The sequence below is a fragment of the Argentina silus genome (genome assembly GCF_951799395.1).
Source record: "Argentina silus genome assembly, chromosome: 5".
In the NCBI taxonomy this organism is placed as follows: domain Eukaryota; kingdom Metazoa; phylum Chordata; class Actinopteri; order Argentiniformes; family Argentinidae; genus Argentina; species Argentina silus.
This window is the reverse complement of record NC_139659.1, coordinates 4,337,381-4,360,029: the sequence shown is the minus strand read 5'-3', so window position 1 is coordinate 4,360,029 and position 22,649 is coordinate 4,337,381. Positions and strand designations below refer to the sequence as shown.

Genomic DNA, 22,649 nt, shown 5'->3' with positions numbered 1-22,649 from the left:
CTGACATAGGCCTACAGAAATGAAGACACGACAAGACAAGACAAGACAACCATCAACTTAAAGAGAAAGATAAAGACAGGTTTGATATTGTTGTATTATAAACACAACATATTTCTGAGATGGAGACTGACCAAGGCTAAAATGCAATGTTCTAAAAAGGACACTGTGGGTCGCTGTTTGATTTCTCACGTCATATCCGTATGCAGCCACAGCAAAGTCGACGAAAGCGACGACTTTCATTTTCAGGCCGGTAAGGTCCCCCACCAACAACATAAGTAAACGGGAAAATAGATCAAGACGGCAGCACAATCGCCATCCATCTATTGTTGAAACGTAATCTATTGGAAATAAATCAACGTTACTGATCAGAAGAAATATTAAGACGTTAAATCGGTGAGTTATTAAGGTGTTTTGTGTACTGTGTGAACGATTTGACAAGGTCTTCTTCGACTGCCCAGTTTTATTGTTGCTTTGTTCTGGGCAGCAGCCATTTTTAATCGCCTTGTCCTATATATTCATCGCCTTCTTCCTTGGTCCTGAAATCTGGAAAACTGCTATAATACATTTCTCGAACTTGAACCAATTAATCTACAGCACTATAACGTGAAAGGCAAGGGTTTTTTATCTTTATGGTATTTCATAATACGCTTTCAAACAGTGCTTAATTTTCTGCGGTTTGTTTTTGGAATTCCAGATAGGAACTTCAGCTGATTTGCCGTCTCGCTAACGGTAGTTAGCTTGACAGCTAATCATTTTGGTGATATTTCTGTTGGTTTATGTGTGAGTTTTTATACTCATACTCTCCTCAAGCACAGGCAGTTGTGATCGATGAACTAAAGTTCATGCATAACGTAGTTTTTTTCTGAAAGCGGTAGACATAAACAACGCAATGTTTACATTCCTTTTGATGCTGATAGATGATCTAGCCACGGTCTAGGAGTAGGAGGATAGACCAAGTGAAGTGCACACGGCCACCGTATTGCCAGCAAAACAATTGACAATATTTGGATTTCGACTGTGGCCCAATGCCTTCCATTTTAGCTATTTTGTTGAAAGACATGAACCAAGAAGCGTTATTAGGCTACCAGCTAGCAACAACTCATCACAGACGTTGGCAGAAAATGGCTAGCTAGATAGGCTCAAGTGCCATTTTTAGACGGGCCTTTCTTGGTAGTTTAGCTCGCTAGCTGTCTGTTAGTGCACGTCTATGGCTGCGTGAAAATTGTTCTTTAAAATTGTCAGGGCCAATTGTTTGCTGTCGTAATGAATATCATACAGGGTCTATTGTCTTAACTAATGTTTTGATACTCGCTGCTAACATTTGACTAGCTACGTGCCACCAGGCGCATTTTATCGGTCTTCTTGCGCAACTGAACTTGGCTAGCTGGATAGACTTCAATGCTTTAGCATTTCCCTTGCTAAGGTTATAGGTAGCTATAGAAATATTTAGCTAACCCAAAGTAGCATGTGCTGAAACATCTGGTATTTTGCTTTTTGACTTGGATGGCAAGGAAGTGTAGCGGGTTGCTAATTGAAATGTCAGTGCATTGACGCAACTAGTCACAGTCACACTTGACGTTTGCGATCCTATGATTGAAGGGAATCACTCTGGCATGAAGGCACGGGATCCATTTTAAAGGGTCTTGATTTTACACAGACAAGAATAGCTATATACGACGTGACGATGGCTAGAAACGGACCATCTCTCTGCACTCCCCGTCAAGTCATAGGCTGACCCACTTCTGTTACTCCCATGTTACAAAATCAGATTCATGTGTTCGCTGACTAAATTTTGGTTGATGCATCCCTTTTGTCAGGCAGTCTGCCAGTATCAAGTATTTAAAAAATCTTAGTAGTTTAATAAATTAGAGGCAATATGTGTTATTGCTGATTCATTTAAATCTAGGGTGTCATGATTTTGATCTCTTATCAAACAAATGTAGTGTTTTATCCAACCATGCTAGTATTTGAAATGCAATCTCAAGAGACAGAACAAGCTAATATGTGTGCAGGTGACAAGGGCCTGGGAGTGAATTGATTGTTTACCCTGTGATCTGTGGGTTTTGTCATGCAGATTGGAAGCCCCTTCAATGAACTGAACATCTGGTGGCTTGTGACCCTGCCTCAGGTTCCATCATCAAGGGACTTGTAGCAACAGATATTGGCATTTAGATAATGTTAGCCTTGCCTTCACTCCTTTCCATCTCTCAGACCAGTGATCTTGTAGGAAAGGATGATGATGATAAAAAAGCCTAATTGGACAAATTGGCCCTTACCTCTCCTCTCTATTGGCCCAGCTGTAATCGTTCAGTTCTACCACTGCTCACCACTAAAAGACTGGCAGTCTTCCATACTAATAGTTGCCTTCATCTATGTGCAGTCTTTGATGTCTTGTATGTTTGAACTGTCAAAGTGGTGGATGGCATCCTTTACTAGCCATTTCTTATGGCTGTTAAAACTCCTTTTAGTTTTAAGTAATTGTGTATGTCTTCTTAAGTGAGGAATGATGTCATCCTACATGGTGTTTGAACTGGGCTTTGCTTTGCCGCTGGTCATTTTATTTATTTTTGTTATTGGAAATGTTTAGCTTAGCCTACGTGCTTTTTTATAATGAAGCCCAGTGTCAGTCTCTTCTTGGTCAGCGTTTTTCTTTGCTTGATGTACAACAGTCTAGCTGAGGAGATTGAGAATTTGGAATGTGTACCGGTTGTTGGATTTGGTTAAGCATCTGACGTTGATGCTCCTCTCAAACATTGCATTTCGGAATTTCAATTAAGATTGGCATGTTGAAATTTCCGTCTGACTGTAGATTGAACAGTAAGGCATTTTTCGCCCCTAGACTGGAGTGGTTTTGTGGGCTAAAACTATTTTCCCCTCTTCTTCTCTCCCACAGAAAAAGCAGGCACACAGGAAGAGGCGCATAGAAGATTTCCATACTCGATGACATTACATCGCAATGTCCGATCGTTTGGGGCAAATAACCAAGTCCAAGGATGGGAAAAGCAAGTATTCCTCACTCAGCCTATTTGACAAGTACAAGGGAAAGTCTATAGAAACTCAGAAAACCACAGGTAAGCAGAAATATGTATTTTGAATTAACTGTACAAGTAAAGTGATGCATGTTTCACTATTGTGTTTAACTTTTTGTGTTCACATTTGAGCATGAAGTGACTGATGTGGTCTGAGGACTTTTATTCATACATGTCTCTCTCTCCCTCATGTCAATATATTTTCCAACTATCTTCCCCCCCCCCCCCCCCCCCCCCCCCCCCCAACCATCCCTCTTTCCCTATTTCTCTCTGTTTCCTCCCCTCCCTCTCTCCCAGCAGTTCCGCGACATGGCTTACAGAGTCTTGGCAAAGTGGCCGCAGCCCGGCGCATGCCCCCACCCGCTCACCTGCCGAGCTTGAAGTCAGAGAACAAAGGAAACGATCCCAACGTGATTATCGTGCCCAAAGACGGAACAGGATGGGCAAACAAGCAGGAACAACCCGATCAAAAGAGGTGTGGGACTGACAGACACAGACAGACAGACAGACAGACAGAGGGAGGATACAGGGAAATGTGGTTAGACTTTGAGTTGATGTGCTCACTTTGCTGCAGTATATTGTGTGCAGGTGTGCTATGAAGTCTGTTTGGGTACTTTCAATCACTGGGACCCGGGTGCAGCAGCAGGGGGTGTGTGTTGGTGTGCGTGCGTGAGCCTGTGTGTGTGTGTGCCTAGCTAAGGTGATACTAGCAAGACAGACTTGAAGTGTTTGTGTTTGGAAGCTCAAGGTTACTTAGTGGTACAGGCATTAGAGCTGTATGTGTGGGAGTTGAGTGGCGGGACGTGACCACTCTCTCTCTCTCTGTTGTAATGTGTGGGAGGCTGTAGGGTCAGGAGAGGGAGGTGTGTGTCTTTCGGTATGTCTGTGGGGGTGGGTGGAAGAATGAGAGCAGGAAGACAGGGAGATGGCTGTAAGAACGCTCAACATACGGCAGTAGTGGAACCAGCATTCAGGATGCTAATTTATCACTGTCATGCACAGTAGCATAGCCCCCACGTTCACGTGGTGCCATTTGAATCAAAATAATAGAAAACAAGTCTTCAAGTCTAGGATTTGCTTTAATCTAGGTCTGGTAAACTGACCCGATATGCATTTAGCCTGTCTGTGTTTCAAGTGGTGTTGTCTGTCCATATTTGCTAAGCTGAAAGTGACTTATTTTTCCCTCCATCCTCAGTTCCATTGCATCAACAGCACAGCTGCCGGAGTTGCAGCCGCAGCTGGCTTTACAGAAATCTGTCTCCAATCTCCAGAAACCCCCACCGGTAGCCAGCCAGGAGGTGTGTCGAGTTTGTTTTGTTTTATAGCTTCTTAACGTTGCGTTTTATATTGTGATATTATATTATTTGTCAAATTCTCATGTACTTCTGGATTTCATGATGACCAGAAGGCAAAGAGATATGTTGCAGAGATGTATGTAGCTAGATGTTCCGAAACTATATTAGATGATGCAAAACAAAAGTTAACTGATGTTATTTTTCCCTATCGATCTAATTTCCTGTCTTCCCTTGTCTCCCCAGAGCACAAACACAGGTGGACCAAAGCAATGGGCCCAGCTAAATGGAAAGGCAGTAGAACTAGGTGGTGAGTCGGCCGCCAATTGTCACAAGTAAAGGAAACTCCTACACATTTAAAATCCCTCTGGCACCACGGTGAATGGATGTGTCTGGTGCCAATTTGCTCTAGGCTACGTCTCCACTTCCATCTCCTCACAACTGATTATAAATACTCTCTAGTCTCCAGCAGCCGCGGCTTCTGTCTGTTTACTCTGTGTTCCGTCTCTCGCCCGTGTGCCCCTCTCTCTCCCCCCCCCCCCCCCTCTCTCCTGTTTCCATGGCAACCGCAACCGCACCGTACAGGTTTAAGGGCCTCAAACCGACTGCAGCCCTTCTCTCACGAGGAATTTCCGACGCTGAAGGCAGCCGGGGAACAGGACAAGGTCTGCAAGGAAAGAAGCGCCTTCGATCCGTCGTATGGGCCCGGACCAAGCCTCCGCCCCCAGAGTGAGTCTCACAACACCTCACTTCCTGTCTTGAATATGGCCTCTTCCTATCCAGTGAGGCTAAAGGACACAGCTGTGATGGGGTAGAAATCTACCAACTGTCATATTTTTTTAGCTGTCCACTGAAGACCTAAGTTGTCGAAGCCTTATGTTGTAGTTGCTGAGAAGCACTGAAATTAATTTTGTGATTCACACTTTGTTGTTTTGTTAATTGCGTTCCCCTCTCCCCACTCTAGATGTGACGAGCTGGAGGGAGGGTGGTGGGAGGAACCTTCAGCCGTCATCCTTGCCGTCCACCCTGCCCCCTGACCCCGAGGGCAAGGCCATTGCCATGGTTGAGACTGGCAGCCCCCCTCCTTCTCTTCCCCCCTCTACCTCCTCCGTCTCCTCAATACCCCCCTCCGTCAATGTCCCCATCACTCCCACCGCCATCTCTGCCCCTGCCCCGCCACCTCTGGAGCCCTCCCTCCGCCCCGCCCAGCCCCTCCGCAGGCCAGCTGCACCCTCGGCCCTGCATCACCAGCTCCACCATGCCCCCACCACCACCTACCACGACATGCTGCCTGCCTTCGTAAGTACCGCACATGCTCGTGTTTATCTCTCTCTCTCTCTCTCTCTCTCTCACACACACACACACACACACACACTTTTCCACACACAAACAAACACACTCACCACCTGCCACAACATGCTGCCTCCCATCGCACTCAACACACTTATCTCCCTACCACATTGCTCCCTGCTAAACAAACTGAGTTGGATATATATCTCCTCTGACTGCAATGCTGTTGTGGTTGTGTTCTCAGATGTGCCCTAAAGAGACTCGTGACGCTCCTGGCTCAGCTGAGCATGTGCCTGCTACTTTGGTGGCTCCGGTCCGCTTTGACAACAGGCCCAGCGTCAGACAGCCCTACCCCAACCAAGAGCCTGTTAAGTAAGTACTCTTCTCCATATTTATTCCTTGTCTGGGTGTGGGAGAGAGTCATCTCACTTCCATTAGCTCAGCAGGATACATTTCCAGGTTTTTTTTCTCCATCCTGAGCTCTGGCAATGTAATGTGATTCCATGTAACCCGGTCAACAATTTTATTCAAAGTTAGTGGGAAGAATGTCATACATGTCAATGCTAAAAGTGGTCACCTGTAACCATTCCATTCCCTTTCTTCCTCCTCTTCCCCGCAGCGGTGAGGTGAGGAGAGAGAACCGCTTCATCCGCGGGCCCCCTCGCCCCTCCTCCCGCCCCATCCGTCGCCCCGGCGACAGACCCCCCCGCCCTGCCATCATCAACCCAGAGGACCTGAAGGATCTGGACGAGCTCGACCACGACTGCGAGGACGGATGGGCAGGTGAGGGTTTTAATTTATTTTTGTGAGGTGTGCGTATGTGTTTTTATTACATGTTTTATATTTTCAAGGCAAGAGCAAATACCGGCAATAGACAATCGAAGAGGATTCTCGAGGAACAGATTTTTAGAGAACAAGCTAAAGATAGAAGAGGTAGGGGAGGGGAGGAAAAGAGAGATAATAATTACAACAAATGATAGATAGTACATGGGAGTCAATGTAGTGTAATACATGAGGGGTCTCTTTCTGTGATCATGTTAAGACTACGATTTACTGGCTGCCTGGGAATTCTTACATCAGACCCACATGATGCATGTGGCAAATGGTGTCACTCCTGAAACAGTCCTAGGGTTGGTTTGCAGTGAAGTAAAGATTGTCTGCATTGCATATTGAATTTTGTTATCTGAACTTTATTGCCCATATTTGCCCTTTCCTCCAGGTCTTCATGAAGAAGTGGATTACGGCGAGAAACTCAAATTCAGTGACGATGAAGACGAGCACTCTGCTGCTGACAAGACCAAGCTGTGGTGAGAGATATGTCTCCTTGTTTGTCTGTGTAGGCTCTGTGATCATGCAAGCTTTTGTTGTGTTTTCTGTAAGTGATTTCTGCTGTGAGAAGTGGTGGGGTTGTAGCAGTAACTCATTGTCTGTCTCTGTCTCAGGGCTGAATGGGAAAAGCACCGCCAGCGTGAGCGGCAGTTGTCCCTCAGCTCAGGAGAGGGTATGTACCCTCAGGAGGGAGTTGAGGAGGAGGGATACCCCTGCTACCAGGACCAGCTGGCCACCAGGAAGACCAATGGCAGGTTCCCCCACGCAGAGGCCCAGGTAACACCACCACTAACACCATACCTGGGTCCCCACCATCCCAGTGGTCTAACATAGCCTTCTCTCCTGGTATCCTACCCTTCAATACCACTTGAGACATTAATTTTATTGTCCAGAAAATGTATATGTTTCTTGGGCACACTGGTACAAGAAAGGAAAAACAGACACACACAACTTAACCAGTAATATAACTCCAATGTGTATGTTACAGTAGGTTATGATGGGAAAGAGACAATCAGATGAAGCAAGTGGCGAGTTGATGGCCTAAAGAAATGATCAGGAAACATGTCCTTATCGTTTCACCTGTCATTGGTCACGAAGGAGAGAGAGCAAATAATGTCTTTAGACAAGGCCTTTCATTTTATTTTTTACTTGAGATAAAGTGAGAACAACTCGATAACCTCTCTGGGGACCTAACTCATAACAAAACAATCCGAACAAAACCAAGGGCCTTGACGTAGTAACCATGGTGATGGAAAAAGGTGGATATTTATCGTCACGACTGACTGAGAAGTAGCAGAAAAGAAAACACAGAGGGCACAGAGTGAGATCTTGGAGAGGCGGTCATTGTAATACTGACATTTCTTTAGGCTACTGTAGTCATTTATGCAGCTAGAGATGTTTATCTGGATGTAGCGAGAATATTATACCCCTGGAGAAGCACTGAATCATAAGTCCTGTGTGTGTCCTCAATGTAGTCTATATACCGAACTCATATGGTACTTTTCATACTGGTGCTTGGCCCAAAGCTGCAGACTGTTGTGTTTCCATCTCAGAGAACAGCCCAAAAAAGCTCAAGGCTATGACCCCAAGGTCCTACCTTGACCTTGGACCTTTTGTTTTGACTTTTTTTGGAACTTGGGAAGGTTTAGGGCGTAGTTTGCTCTTCCCTGATCTCCTTACGTGTTCAGAATCATCCGGATGGTGGAAGCCCAACACACCAAAAAAAAAAAAACACCAGTGCTTGGGCCCAAAAAAAGTAGCCATGGATATTCCCCTGAACTCACTAACACCCCTACCCCTCCTCTGCCATCTCCAGGCCCAGCAGAAGAGCCCTGGGCTGGTCATGGCCCACCAGGGCGAGCCCCTGGACGACCAGGAAGAACACCAGCGCCAGGCCCAGGGCCAAGGCCCCCCCCGTGTGAAGTTTGTTTCGCCCGAGCTCTCTGAGGCTGTGGAGAGGGCCCGTAGGCGCAGAGAGGAGGAGGAGAGGCGCGCCCGTGAGGAGAGGCTGGCAGCCTGCGCAGAGAAACTTAAGAAGTTGGACGAGAAGTTTGGGAAGACCGAGAGGCAGGCGGCGAGGGCGGAGGAGGTAGGGAAGGATTCAGAGAGTAAGGATCCATCGCTGTCCCCAGGAAGGGAGCAGAGTAAAGGACAACCAGAGAACTGGCAGTACGCAACAAAAGGTAACACGAGACGGACAATTACAAAATCTTTGATTGTATAACCTTCATACATTTATTCAGGTTGGCCAGTGCAGTATGGGACATTGAAGAGTAATAACTAACTACCCCATGTTTAAATTTTAAAAATGGACAAAAACATGGTTAGCTGTTAACTGTACAAAAGAATACACTTTGTCATCTCACATCTCTCCTTCCTCTTCCCCAGACTCAGGTGATAATCCCCAGGAGCACTCCCCAGGTCAGGAGTACAGAGAGGAGTCTTCCCCTGGCTTCACCACCACCTACCGCAGCGAAGATGACGGCTCCGCCCACGGCTCCACCGAGCCAACCTCCCCCCTGGCCGACTATGCCCGCCACCCCCCCAAGCCCCTCCCGCCACGCTTCCAAAAGCAGCACCAGCAGCAGGTGAGAGCTAACAGCTAAAACCATCCGACGCCTGGCCTTCCCACAGGCCCTCTCTAATTTCCTAATCCTGTGTAATCCCATGTGGGATTAGCGTGTGTGGCTAGTCAGAGTTCACAGCAGCGGGTGTTTTCCATCGACGGTCTCCACCTACCCTGACATGAAAGGCAAAGGCATTATGTTGGGCGCCAAAGGGCTTTTTTTGTTGTTGTTGGTGGGTGCACGTTGTGGACTGTTGGTATCTTGCAGATCGTCCCACCTGTAATAAGTACTTGTTGGAAGTATGAAAAGCTGCCATTAGGCTATGCTTGAAACTCAGGAAACATCCTACTGTCTCTTATTTATATGTATACTTTTATAATGTCCGAATTGCGTGACACGGTCACAGAACAATGTCATTAGTTCTCACTGGTCATCTTTGTGCTAGCACTGGATACACAGTAATAAGTAACAAATAATGCTGCATATAGCACACTACTTCCGGTAGCGTTCTTTTCACACTTCGCTTGGACCGCTCAAATTAGTGTGAAAAATATCATTACTGTTACCCAGTGGGTGTACTCTTGTCCTTGTCCTCTCTCCCTCCTCACAGGAGCAGGTGTATAAGATGCAGCACTGGCAGCAGCAGCAGTCTGGCCACCCTGCTCCGCCCTCCAGCTCCTCCCACCCACAGCGAGGGTACTACCCCCCACACGTGCTGGGGTTCGACCCCCGCTGGATGATGATGCCCCCCTTCATGGATCCCCGCATGGCCCAGGGCCGCTCTCCTGTGGACTACTACCCCAACCCTGTCCACTCTTCAGGTGAGCGCTCAGGAAAAGAAAAGGAATAAATGGAATGGTTGTGTTTTCAAAGCATGTCAGGATGTGCTGTTTGTACGGGGAATTACTTACTTTTAAAGCTATAATATGATGTGGACTTCATGACGGCCATTCTTATAACTGACTGATTTTACATCTCACCACTCTCTCTCCCTCTAGGAATGATGAAACCAATGATGCAGCAGGACCACCTGAACAGCCCTGGTTCAGCCTCTGACGAGGGCTGCCATCCCAGCATGCACCAGGAGCGGAGGGCTCCCTCCACCGAGCCCTACCCCGTGTGGAGCCAAGATGGATACCCTCCTCGCAGTTTCACCCCTCCCTACCAGAGACAACAGGAGAACTCAGACAGGAGCCAACCAGACGACAGGTTAGTGATGAGTAATGAAACCAAAGCAGTGTGGGATTTTGTGTATGCGTCTTAAAATTTGACTGCTTGAAATAGGTGTTATTTATACACATCTTCCTCTCCCTCAAACATGCTTACTCACTGTGTATTCTGGTCTTGATTTATACTTTAAGGACCATTTTCAGTTTTTTATGTCGTAGCTCTTGCATACAATATTACACTTTTGGAATTGTGATTGCGATCAAGTTATTGCTAAACCTTGTCTATTATGTTTATCACACAGGAGTGAGTGGGCCTGCTCCCAGCAGGACTCGTATGAAGAGAGGGCCAGCGAGTGCCTGGACAACCCCTCAGACGAGCTCACCCACCAGGGCTACCACCACCAGAGCAGAGGCCCCGTCCCAGACCGGGACCAGGACCAGGGCCTGCTCGCCACCGCAGCAAGCCGCTCCCATCAGCACCACGCAGCAGACAGCGACTACAACCTCAAACATGACCCTAAAGACCGGCACCTGAAGGACAGCACAGAGCCCAGAGATGAGGTTTTCGACGGCTCCAAGGACAAGAGCTTCGACTCTGACATCTGGAGAAGAGACGGGGGACAGAAGAAGGAAGGTGGCGGAGGTGGACTGGGTCAGGGCCAGTGGTCAGACCCAGGGTCCAACTCCAGCAGCAGCAGTGTGAGCCAGCCTTCTGAGACCGGTGGTAGAACCCTGACCCGCAGAACCGGCCCCATCAAGAAGCCTGTGCTCAAGGCCCTCAAAGTGGAGGACAAGGAGAACGAGAAGCCCAAAGTGGAACCCGAGGAGAAGACCGTCCCCTACCGCCTGGAGAAGGAGGTCCTCACCAACGTGTATGACCTGAAGAAAGACAACCAGCCAATCAGTAACAGACGCTCTGCCTCTCCGGCCATGGAGAAGCAGCCGGAGGAGAAGCAACACCAACCCCCCGCACCTGCAAAAGTAGAGAGGCCTGCCAGTAACCTGAGCGAGGACTCACCCAAGGAGAGTGGCTGGGACAGTGGGAAGAGCCAGTCCTCTAGAGACAGCCAGGAAGGCAGGGAGCCCCAGGCCCCCAGACGTAACAACTGGATCTTCATCGATGAGGAGCAGGCTTTCGCCGGAGCCAGGGGAACGGGTAGAGGGCGAAGCCGGGGAGGCTTCAGAGAGTTCAGCTCCAGAGGAGGAGGAGGAGGTGGTGGAGGGCGGGGAGGCCGAGGAGGAGAGAATCCCAGGGGAGGCTACAACAACAATAACAACACCGGCAGTAACAGTGGGGGAGCCCAAAGGCCTGGGAGAGGCCGAGGGCCACCCAGGGACTTTGTTAAAATAGAGGACATCCAGAGGGGCAAGCCTCGGAGGCGTAACGTCAGCGAGACGCTCAGTGAGACCTCAGAGTATGAGGAGCAGCCCAAGCGGCGACGCCAGAAGGGCTCAGAGAATGGAGAGGGTGGTGGCAGCTATCCAGACTCTGGAGAGATCCGGAGGGCAGACAGGGACTCGTGGAGGTCCAACAAGGTGTACACGGAGGACCAGGCAGCAAGTGACGCCCGTGACAAGGCCAAGGCCAGCAGCAGAGGGTTCGTAGGCAGCAGCGGCGGCGGCGGGCGCTCACTACCTCCCAGGCTCAACACCAACACCAGCGGAGGGGGAGGATACAGCCGTGGCTTCGGAGGCTCCAGAGATATCTCCACATGGAGGGGCCGAGGGACCCAGTTCAGCAGCAGCAGTGGTGGTGGGCCCATGCAGGAGAACGGCTATGGCCCAGGAACCGAGACCTACTCCCGGAGACCCCCCGCCGAGCGTGAGCCCCTCAAATACACCCCCAAGTTCACCGGCTCCTTCATGGAGAATGGTGCTGAAGATCGTGGAGGGGAGGGCGAGTACTATTTGGACAATGACAACCCCGACAGACAGCCGCTGAGGAGGCGACGCCCACCACGCCAGGATAAGCCCCCTCGTTTCCGCCGACTACGCCAAGAGACTACGCCGGGGTCGGGCCAATGGACTAGCGATGAGTACATCAATGGAGGGGACTTCGCCAACCCCTGGCCAGGGCGCTCCAAGAGCAGCGGGGAGGATGGCTGGCCCAGCGGACACCACTCCGGAGGGGGGAGAGGGCCTGGCCCGCATGGCCAGGCGGAGGACTGGGAGACTGGCTCAGAGAACAGCGACTTCAACGATTGGAGGGAGAAACGTGGAGGGGGAGGTGCTCAGCAGGGCCACAGTGGTGACATACCATCTGACTCTGGTCACAGTGAGCCGGGCTCCAGGGAGAAGCGGGAGCTCTCTAAGCGGAGCTTCTCCAGCCAGCGCCCCCTGGTGGACAGGCAGAACAGGAAGGGAGAGCCGGCCATACTGGAGGGAAACAAAATGACACGGTCAGCAGATAATGCCAACAGGAGTGATGGTGGCTGGCAGAACGGAGGGGCTCCCAACTGTAAGAGGTGAGTGGTCTCACCGGTTAACTGACCTAGATCTGCTTAGTGATCTGCTTCTGTCAATCTAGTTTTTCTGATTGAAAACATCCTTTAGACCCATAGGGAAAGAGATCAGTTCATTGAAATGTTTGTATTCGGTAGGTTAGTTTAAATGTTTGGTAGGGAAGAAACCTGTCATCCTCATATCCTCATTTATTACAATTTTCAACCCTGATCAATAAAAAATAGTATCACTTTTGCATTACTGTTAGGTTAAGTGACTTGTATTAGTAACTACTCACCGTCCCTGTCCATTCTGGCCAGCAGGAGTCCAGAGGAGTCCGGCGCAGGCCTGGGTTCAGGTCCAGTCTACAGTGTGGATCAGTCTGAGGAAGGTCACCACCAGAGAGACCCCAACGAGTCATCAGGGAAGAAGCTAGACAAAGAGCTGAAGCCTGGATCTGTGAAGGGAGACATGGGCGAACCTCTGTCTCAGTACGACCTCAACAACTACCCTAGTAAGTCAGACGCACACAAACCTTGTTGAAGTTCTGTTTTATTCCAGCAAAATGCTTGCCGTACATACCTTTGCTTGCATACACAGTCATTGTGCTGTTTTGTAATGCATTATTGTCCTCTTCTCCAGTCGAGGGTGATGCTGGAGGCCCTATTCCCAGCCCAGATGGCTACCAGGATGCCATGTCCAAAAAACAGCGCCGCCCCCAGGAGGATGAGAGGAGGAGGAAGGAACAGGGTGCCCCAGTAAGTCTGAGAGAATAGTCAGGACTGGGGCCCCCTCACATTCACCTTTTCAGATTTAATGCAACATAGTAGTCTCATAATTTGTACTGCCTTAAGTAACACAAGATGGTCTTTAAGTCTGAATTATCTAGCTGTACACTCAAGCTTCTAATGTACTTTTTCGAAATAACGCTCTCTCCATAACACGATCATCTTGTCCCTTGCGATTGTAGGTGCCAGTAAAGAACAGAACCATCGCCTCCAAGATGCCCCCACGTTTTGCCAAGAAGCAGGGCAGCATTGGTATGGAGCAGCCAGAGGAGGCGCTGTCTGCCAACAACCTGGGCACTGAGATCTGGGAAACCAACAGCTCAGGTAGGAGGACCATGGACACACACCCTCTCATTCCACCATATTTCAATCATCTATATTATTGCTTGAATAAATGACAAACAATTCCTATGTGAGCCCTCTAACTTCAGAGGAATAAAGTAGCTGTTTTAAACAGAATCTGACTCTCCTGTGATCAGATGTGATGTTGTGCTGCTCCAGTGATTTTAATCCAGATACCGTCTTCATTATTGATTAAGTTAGTTATCTCTTTTTGTCCTGCTCCTGTGACTACTTTGGATGTGTGTAAAACCTCTATTCATTGTTCTGAGTTTGTCCCCTTGTTCCCCTCAGCTCTGTCAGTGCAGTCGTCAGGAGGAGACTCGTGGACCAAGCAGGTCTCCTACACAGGGAGCGAGCCCAACTCTGAGGTACAACCCAGCCTCGCCTTAGCTCTGCACACCCCCCATTCCCATCACATGTTCTAGACATTATTATATGGAAGTATCTGCTACGGTGTGAATAAGTATTGCTTGAACTTGACCACTTCCAGAAGGGCCATAGAATCTCAACCTTTCTCTCTCAAACACCTAATTCCCCAATCTCTCCTTTCTCTCCATGTCCACAGGACTCTGACGCTGGCCCAGAGCATAGCAAGGAGCAGCACAAGCCTGGTCCCATCGGTAACGAGCGTTCTCTGAAGCACCGTAAAGGCTCAGAGGGCATCGAGCGCCTTGAGGGCGGGCCTATCACCCCCGTCAATGGTGTAGACCTCCACGTGGACACCGTCCTGCCTGTGCCGCCCATTGAGTTTGGCGTGAGCGCCAAGGACTCCGACTTCAACCTGCCTCCCGGCTCCAACCCAGTGCCTGTGTCCAACCCCGTCACCAAGCTCCAGGACGCCCTCGCCAGCAACGTGAGTGGAGGGGGGATGACGGTTAGTGGGGCCCTCGAAATTAAATGGGGTTGGACGTTTTGTGATCCTGGCTATGCGTCTTGAGTGCTTTGAAAGTGTTAATAACTTCTGCCTCTTTGTCTCTACAGCCGGGCCTGAACCAGGGCATTCCCATGCTGCGTAGTAACCACCTGCAGCCTGGTATCAACCTCAACCCCATCTCCTTCCCCAGCGCAGACCTTACTCTCAAGGTACAGTACACCCCCCCCACCCCCCCCCACCCCCTTCTACCACACTGGTGATGTTATTCAGTCTAGCCTTGGCTTCCATTACTATGCTGATTCACAAATTCCATACATGTCCTTGGGTTGTGTTCTATGACTGTAGTTTATTTACAGTAGACATATTTTGGAAGATGGCATGAGGTATAACTGGCTATATACTGATCATTGCCCTTGCCCCCCTCCCCCAAGATGGAGTCAGCGAGGAAGGCGTGGGAGAACTCCCAGTCTCTCCCTGAGCAGGGTTCTCCTGGGGGAGCAGCCTCTGGGGCTCAGCCTCCCTGCAGTGTGGGCTCCTCCAGCGGGGTCAGCTACAGCTCCTTTGGGGGGGTGTCCATGCCCCCCATGCCTGTGGCCTCAGTGGCACCTTCCATGTCCATGCAGGGTAAGATGACTTTGTGACATACGCATTGGTTTATTTACCAGGGACCATGCACAACGCATGTGTTGCTTTGGTGGTCCATCAGGCTTCCATACAATAACCAGGTTACTATTGTAAAATTATTATTTGTTCTCAATGACAACCTGGCTGAATCAAGGTTAGGTGAAGCTAATATACGACATTGGCTTATTGCACTCTCATTGGGGACACAACTTCTCTTTTGACTAATGTTGTTGTTTTTCTTTTTTTGTATGCAGGTAACCACATCCCCCCTCTGTATCTGGACGGTCATGTCTTTCCCAGCCAGCCTCGCCTGGTGCCTCCTACCATGACCCAACAGCAGAGCTACCAGCAGGTACACACACACACACACACACACAAACCAATGAAGCATAGTGGTGTAGTTTGATGTGTTTTGTATGTATGTATACTAAATGAATTTCCACACAGGTTGACAATGAAGGTAATCCAACCTGTGTATCCAACTATGTAATAACATGTTAGTGTCTTGTGTGTGTTTGTGTTCAGGCTGCAGCAGCCCAGCAGATCCCCATCTCCCTGCACACGTCTCTGCAGGCCCAGGCTCAGCTGGGGCTCAGGGGGGGTCTCCCGGTCTCCCAGTCCCAGGAGATGTTCAACTCCATCCCCCCCTTCAGGTACACACCACCACACTCTCCTTGGTTAGAGGATAGAGGTTATATGCACAGACCATTGCTAGTAATTATTATACACCCATGTATACATGTGATGTAATATTATTGTCTGCCCTTCTCACACCTCTCTCCCCAGGTCCCAGGTGTACATGCACCCTAACCTGTCCCAGCAGAACCCTATGGTGCTGTCAGGTGGAGCCCCCCTGAAGGGGCCCTACTCTGCCTTCCCGGGCATGCAGCCCTCCGACATGGTCAAGTCCCAGTCAGGGTCTCACTACCAGCCTATGAATGGCAGCCAGCCCCTGGTGTACGATCAACAGATGAACCAGGGACCAGGCATGGGCTCCTCACAGCTCATGGACTCCCAGCTCATACAGGTCAGGGGAGATGTCAGTCAGTGGCACAATGGGGTAAGCTTGGAGATGGTATTTAATGTGTTAGATGCTTCGTATGACGTAAAGTTGTTAATTCCGATAAGTGTTTTCTTTCAATGGCTCGTGTGACCTTTTGTCAGAAGTCTGTGTATTGGTGCTATAGTGTTTTCATTATCGTGTTTTGAATTTGTTTAGCTTCTAATGAACCCGAAGTTCAAACTTTCTACTCACTCAGTAGAATAGCTAGTGTTGCAACAATGTAAGGTTGGACCTTTAGAAAGTTCACTCGATGCATAGACATACATTAACTTTGTCTCTCTCTCCATCTCTTTTTTTTGCTCTCCTTTTGGTCCCCCCCCCCTCTCCCTCCATTCCTCCCTCCCCCTGTAGGTGACCATGCCCCTGCCTGGCTCCCAGCTCCGTTACGGCTCAGCCCAGCAGCACCTGATCCTGCCCCAGTCCATCCAGCTGCAGCAGGGTCAGAACCTGTCTGTAGGAGGTCCCCGCAGGATGCTCCCCCCTGGGTCTCAGCCCCCCGTCATGACTGGCAGCAGAGAGGTGAGCTCCACACTGCTATCTACCCATCTATCTATCAGACCCGAGTCAAACACATGACACATACATGTAGTTCATACTTTTTGAACTATTCCATTAGTTCCATTGTACCAAGCAAACAAGTCCAGCTCACCATTTTAAAAGTTGTTAAACTAATGTATCTGACCCAGGTCTGATGAGGTCATTATACATTTGTATACTTTCAGTCCACCCCACATGATAAATGATAGCTTTAGCAATGGGAACTAATGATGGACCACCAATATCAATAATTCAGTGTGGTATCGATATTAGTTGATAGCGATATGAATGTGAGATAGCGATATCACTATCCTTATTTACACTCTCCCGTCGCCTAAACAAATGGCGGGTGTGGGGCGCACAACTGACTGTCTTTGCACTAAGTTGTGGTCCCCCGCCCCCCCCCCCGAAAAACTGCCTGTGTTTCCTTTTTCATGTGGACACTGCCAGACGCATAGCACAAAGCAAACCAGGCAGTATAATCTACACATTGTCCAAAATGAGCGAGATCCATTTTGGAAGCAGCTGTTTTCAGTGTAGGACAACTGTCACGACTCTCCGCACTACAAGCAACTAGACATGTTTTGCGGGGTGTAAACAGCGCAGGCAGCACACTGTAATCCAGTGCAATCCAGTATGCAAACAAGTTCCCTTTCGTTGTGCTGGGAAGTGTTTTCGTTAGCGAAGAAGTTTACAACGCTTCCCTCTGTCTACACCTAGCAAGCGATGTAACTGGCGCAGGCATACGTGTGTGGGAACACTTTCCTATTGTTCTCGTCTACTTATTGCATTAAGTATCCATCAATGACGTTATATATAATAATATATATGCCATTTAGCTGACGCTTTTATCCAAAGCGACTTACATTGCAGTGAGTGCATACATTTCAGTATATATGGTCCCAGCGGGAATCAAACCCACAACCTAAGCGTTGTTAGCGCCATGCTCTACCCACTGAGCCACGGAGGACCACAGTTGATTGCTTTACGAATTTGATTACCTTTTCCTCGAGTAAAAATCAACAGAGAACTGATTCACGCAGTTGATACAGTAGCTCTCCTTCATTATAGCTTTTCCCAACCAATACGTTGACATTGTATGAACTGATATCCATATAGACTTTCTATGTTAGTGCCCATCACTAATGGGAACATTCAAGGATAATATTTAAAGGGATAGTTCACCTAAATTACAAAATGACTTGAATGTTTTGCAGAATTTCCCAATGTCTACCGGTCCATATACTGCTTTCAAGGTAAGGAAACAAACACAGTTTGGAGAATTATGATCTAATTTTGTCACTTGGGTGAACTATCCCTCTGATGTCACACATGTAGTGGATAGCATTAATCTTTAAAAATTCTGCATTTATGTTTAATAGGTTGTGTTTGATTTAAATTCAATGTTTTGTTAATCTTTTTACACTAGGGGATTCTGTTACAGTGCAGAGGACTCTTATGGTCCTGTCCAGAAACAACCCCTAGGCAATGCCTACTGTAGATGTGAAAGGATTGGATAGGTAAAGGCAAAATGGTACTAGCACCACTTTGCCTGCTCATCGTCTTGATGGTGTAATGTTCTTTCTTCTACCAATCTAAGCCTTCCAGATCCAACAAGTGAGGAGGCAGTAGGAACTAGGGCAGTGATGCTTAATCCTGGTCCTGGAGAGCTGCTGTGCTCTAGGCTTTTGTCCCAGCTCAGCAGTGACACACCTGATTCACCTTATCAAGGTTTTGAAGATCAGTTGATTAGTTCAATCAGGTGTGAATGTAGTAGGCTGGGACAAAAACCCGGACCCACTTTGGCTCTCTAGGATTGAGTATCACTGGCCTATGGGTTGATTGTGGTCAGGCCCTGTAGTGTTTTCACATGTTAACCTGTGTATTCTGGCCCCCAGCCCTCTCAGATGGAGATGAAGGGTTTCCAGTTTGCTGACAAGCCCAACCATTCCCCTGGCATGCCCGGGGGATCCTACAGGTGAGGACAGATAGCAAACGTTAACTTTTTAATGTCTGACCAAAGCATATATTCTCTATTAATATAGATTAATATAGACCAGTGATTTTTCTTTTAGACTTGTGAGGACACTGACTGCATATCCTATACGTTTGATCTTCTAGTTCAGACAGGAGACATGTCAGTTTTAACAATTTATTGCATACAAATGGTGATACATTTAAGCTTGGTGTATTTGGGTGGAGTAAAACAAACACAACATACATAAGTCATAAGTCACTTATTGTATACTTATCAAGGCAGGTAGGCTACATACAGAGCGGCCTAACAGGTGGTGGGAGGGAGGACCACACAACTTACTTTCATAGCCAGTGCAACCAGTCAACTGTTGAATGCTATGGAGGAATCGTGAACTTTAAAGCCTCTGTCCTTTGAACATGCGATGACGGACAGCTGCAACGTTGATTTAGTGCCCTAACTGAACTAACGCTATGCTTCATTTTGTTCAGTAGGTGATGCAAAGAACATGCACTGGTCATATAATGGCATGTGGTGTCCATAAAAATGTATGTTCTTATAAGCTGATGGTATCTCTGTGTCTTTCTGTTTCTCTCTCTCTCTCTGTCACCTTCTCTTCCTTAAGGCCAGGGTCTGCCAGCCCCAGTGGGAAACCCTCTGGCCCCGGGGGCCCTGTGGGCCCTCTACCTGGACATTACACTCAACAGGTACAGCACACACTCTCACTCATTTAGCCCTAGTGGAAGGGTTCCTCTATGCAGGCCCTGTCAGTGAGCCTGGGCCTGCCACGGCCCTGTCCTCTCCTCTCTGTTTCATGCATGACATTGAGCTTGAATATGACATGTTCCCTAGCTACTCGCACAATGAAAACTTGTCTCTGATGGCAATGTAGGATTTTAGTCATGAGTTATATAGAATCCAACATGATAATCAATGAGGAAAAAGTTTTTAACCAAGTAATGATTGTTAGTATGATAAACCGCATTGCCATGCTAATGCTGTGTGTTTCCCCCCCTCCCCTCCCTCACCACGGCCCCCCCAGGTCCCCCCTCCCCAGGGCAGCATGGTGATGCACATGCGCCCCCCCACCACCGGCCCTTTTCCCACCCCCATCCAGAGGCCCGTCATGCAGGTCAACAAGACCGTCATCATCCGCTCCCCCCCCTATCCCAACCCCGGGCGCGAGCCCCACTCCACCCCCCCCTCGGCCCCCGAGCCCCCCAGCAAAGGGCTGGAGGATGGCATGAAGGTGAGCCACCCACTGTAAATATAGGTAATTTGATTTAATCCATTTCCTTTTTTGTTTTTAATATCTAATTCCAATCAAATGTATGACACTTGTGACTGAGCTTTTTTTCTCCACAGACTGATTGTTGTAGTTGATAATATAATATCACTGTATCAACTTTTGTGAATTGATTAATGTAATTTGTGATGGGTTCATTTATATCAATCATAACCAACAACAGGATTTTATGAGCTGAACTAACAGTAAGACTTTGTATAGAAATAATGTGTGGGGGGGGGACTTTGGTATTGTGTACAAGAAGATTATTAGTTGACATGGGCCTAATGCTCCATCTTGTACAAGTGCTTGTAGCTAACAATCAATGATTCTATGCATGCAATGATTCAATGCATATAGAAATTGTGATATTTTAACCCTGCTTCCTTCCCTATTAGGAAAAACCATGACATATCTTCTTGGTCCATTTTAACACATCCCAAACATATTAACTCTGTGTCTCTGTCACTGTTTAGACTAAAGCTCTTCGGGACGGGCGCCAGTCGGTGGGAGAGGGCAAGGCGCCATCGGGGGACATGACCATGACCAGCAAACTCCAGGAGCCCCTCCCCAGCAGGCAGGGGGGCAAACCAGCGCGCACCGGAGCCATCAAACCCCAGGCCGTCAAAGTAGAGGAGGGCAAGGCATAGCAACAGCAATGGACCTTAAACCTCCTTCTACCTCCACCCATCCAGCCTGCCACTGGAAGACACAACTGCCCCCCCGGCCCACCTCTGAGCCTTCTATTACCCCCCTCTCCTCTCCCAGATAGGGCACCACACAGAGGGGCAGACAAGACAGACAGACAGACAGACAGGCAGGCAGGCAGGCAGGCATGCTTACCTTCCGAACTGTCAGAAACCGGACACCATAATTATTAAACACCAAGTATAGAGATATATATATATATAATATATTATATATATATATATATATATAAAATATACATACATATACATACATAGACACCATAGTTTGGGACACTCTTCTTCTAAGCAGACTCTTCAAGGTCCTCTTTATTTATTAACATTAATGTCCTTTTCGAGAGAAGAATAATGGTAGACAAAAAAAAAAATATATACATTTTTTCTTTTTATGTTTTCTCCATCAGTGTGAAAAAGGCCCCAGCCCGCTCCTGCAGATAGTTCATCCTTCACACACATCATTTTGCCAAACTGTATTTACCTTTTTGGACCGTAGCTCTTTAGACAGAAGAGAGGCAGATACTTGAGAGATGTCACCACGAGAAAGGCAGCAAAATCTGTAAAGGCGTTTTTAAAAGAACTGCAGAGAAGTGGCGCCTTTTTGTCATGTTTTCCTTCCTTTCTACATTTTTGCTGGTAAGATGGTTTTAACCATCTTTTTTTTTTTCTTTTTTTTTTTTTAAGATAACCATTGCCTATTGGCTCTATTATTAAAGGACTCCTTTTACTCAATAAAAAAAAATCTTTCAAACCCAAATTTGAGGACATCCTTGTGTGTAACCATGGGAAGGCATGGGTCGGAGTGTGTCCCTGTCTCACACACACACGCCCTGCTGTGCTACTTCACACACAGCTCCTGAACGGTGACATCACTGCTAAGATCAGTAGCTACAAAATGTTTCTGTTATTTTTAAAATAAGCGTTGTTGTTGTTGTTGTTTTTTTTCTTTTCTTTTTTTTCTTGCTTTTGTTCTTGTCGCTCTTATCTCTTGCTCTCACTCTCTCTCTTTCTCCTGTTTGTATTTTGTAAAACAGAAGCAGAAAGTTGGACATTTTTAGAGAATCATGTTGTTGCCTCATTGGAAGCTTCCCTGGCGTTGATGCAGTGTGTGCATGTGATGTGCTGAACGTGTGTAAACCCCACTGGGCCTCCGTCCCAGGGACCTGTAGCCACATTTCAAGACTGTAACCCGGAATCAGTGGACGTGTGCTGCCTGCCACAGTGTGTGTGGTTTTGATCACCACAAGCTGGCAAAATCTGTGGTTATTCTTTAGTATTTTGGAAGGGGGAATGATGGGGTGGGTGGGTGGAGGGGCTGGGTGCAGTCTTCATTGACCATTACTGTAAGATCCTAATAGCTGATTGAAATGTTGCTTTTTCTATCGCTTTATTTCGGTTGTAATGAGTTGCTGCGATGAGATCTGAATTCACTCACATCTAACAACAGGTGATGAAAATGTCAAGTGATTTTGTATCCCCTCTCCCATTCCCTAGGCCTAGTATTAATAGATTTTTCTCCCCTGGGCCCCTTGAAGCCCTATTCTCTGTATTTTGCCATTTTAATACAACTCAATGGAAAGGTGGGGGGAGGGGGGTCGTTGTAAAGAAATGAGTAGACACACCTCTTGAAGAATATTCATTAGCACCGTGTATGGTATCAGAGGTGGCGTTAGCAATAAATGCAGCCTAGCTATACTATACATTCAATCAGGGTCCAAATATCTATTTTTATGTTATGATTAGATGACGGAGGGGTCTTAGAATTGCTTGATGAATTGACGTACAGTACTATCTTTCTTAGGTTTCTTGTGAACGCTGCAGTTGCTTTGGTCTCAGAAGA

The 22,649-nt window shown here is 47.8% G+C and overlaps 1 protein-coding gene across 10 annotated transcripts; it reads left to right on the top strand.

Annotated features, from left to right (window-relative positions):
- Positions 1-245: 245 nt before the first annotated feature.
- Positions 246-22,118, top strand: prrc2b (proline-rich coiled-coil 2B). 10 transcript variants are annotated; one of them, XM_083670524.1, is made up of 32 exons: positions 246-393; positions 2,894-3,071; positions 3,330-3,504; positions 4,225-4,327; positions 4,568-4,631; positions 4,907-5,050; positions 5,286-5,620; positions 5,856-5,983; positions 6,231-6,394; positions 6,831-6,918; positions 7,054-7,216; positions 8,256-8,622; positions 8,828-9,027; positions 9,617-9,827; positions 10,005-10,215; positions 10,478-12,640; positions 12,938-13,131; positions 13,260-13,375; positions 13,588-13,729; positions 14,039-14,115; positions 14,313-14,600; positions 14,729-14,830; positions 15,053-15,245; positions 15,500-15,597; positions 15,771-15,898; positions 16,032-16,272; positions 16,660-16,827; positions 18,063-18,101; positions 18,744-18,823; positions 19,446-19,527; positions 19,863-20,069; positions 20,582-22,118. In XM_083670524.1, the coding sequence occupies exons 2-32, from the start codon at positions 2,957-2,959 to the stop codon at positions 20,753-20,755; spliced, it is 6,960 nt and encodes a 2,319-aa protein (XP_083526650.1). In that variant the 5' UTR covers positions 246-393; positions 2,894-2,956; the 3' UTR covers positions 20,756-22,118. The 10 variants fall into 10 exon arrangements, with proteins under 10 accessions (XP_083526650.1, XP_083526644.1, XP_083526649.1 ...); XM_083670518.1 differs by having other exon boundaries at positions 16,032-16,305; XM_083670523.1 differs by having other exon boundaries at positions 3,327-3,504; positions 12,941-13,131.
- Positions 22,119-22,649: the final 531 nt, after the last annotated feature.

What these genes read in the sequence shown, in the direction of transcription:
- prrc2b (XM_083670515.1), top strand. Translation starts at nt 2,957, where the DNA reads ATGTCCGATCGTTTGGGGCAAATAACCAAGTCCAAGGATGGGAAAAGC. An exon ending in CGACCTCAACAACTACCCTA is followed by an intron (nt 13,132 to 13,259) that starts GTAAGTCAGACG and finishes CCTCTTCTCCAG; the next exon opens with TCGAGGGTGATGCTGGAGGC. An exon ending in AGGACGCCCTCGCCAGCAAC is followed by an intron (nt 14,601 to 14,728) that starts GTGAGTGGAGGG and finishes TTGTCTCTACAG; the next exon opens with CCGGGCCTGAACCAGGGCAT.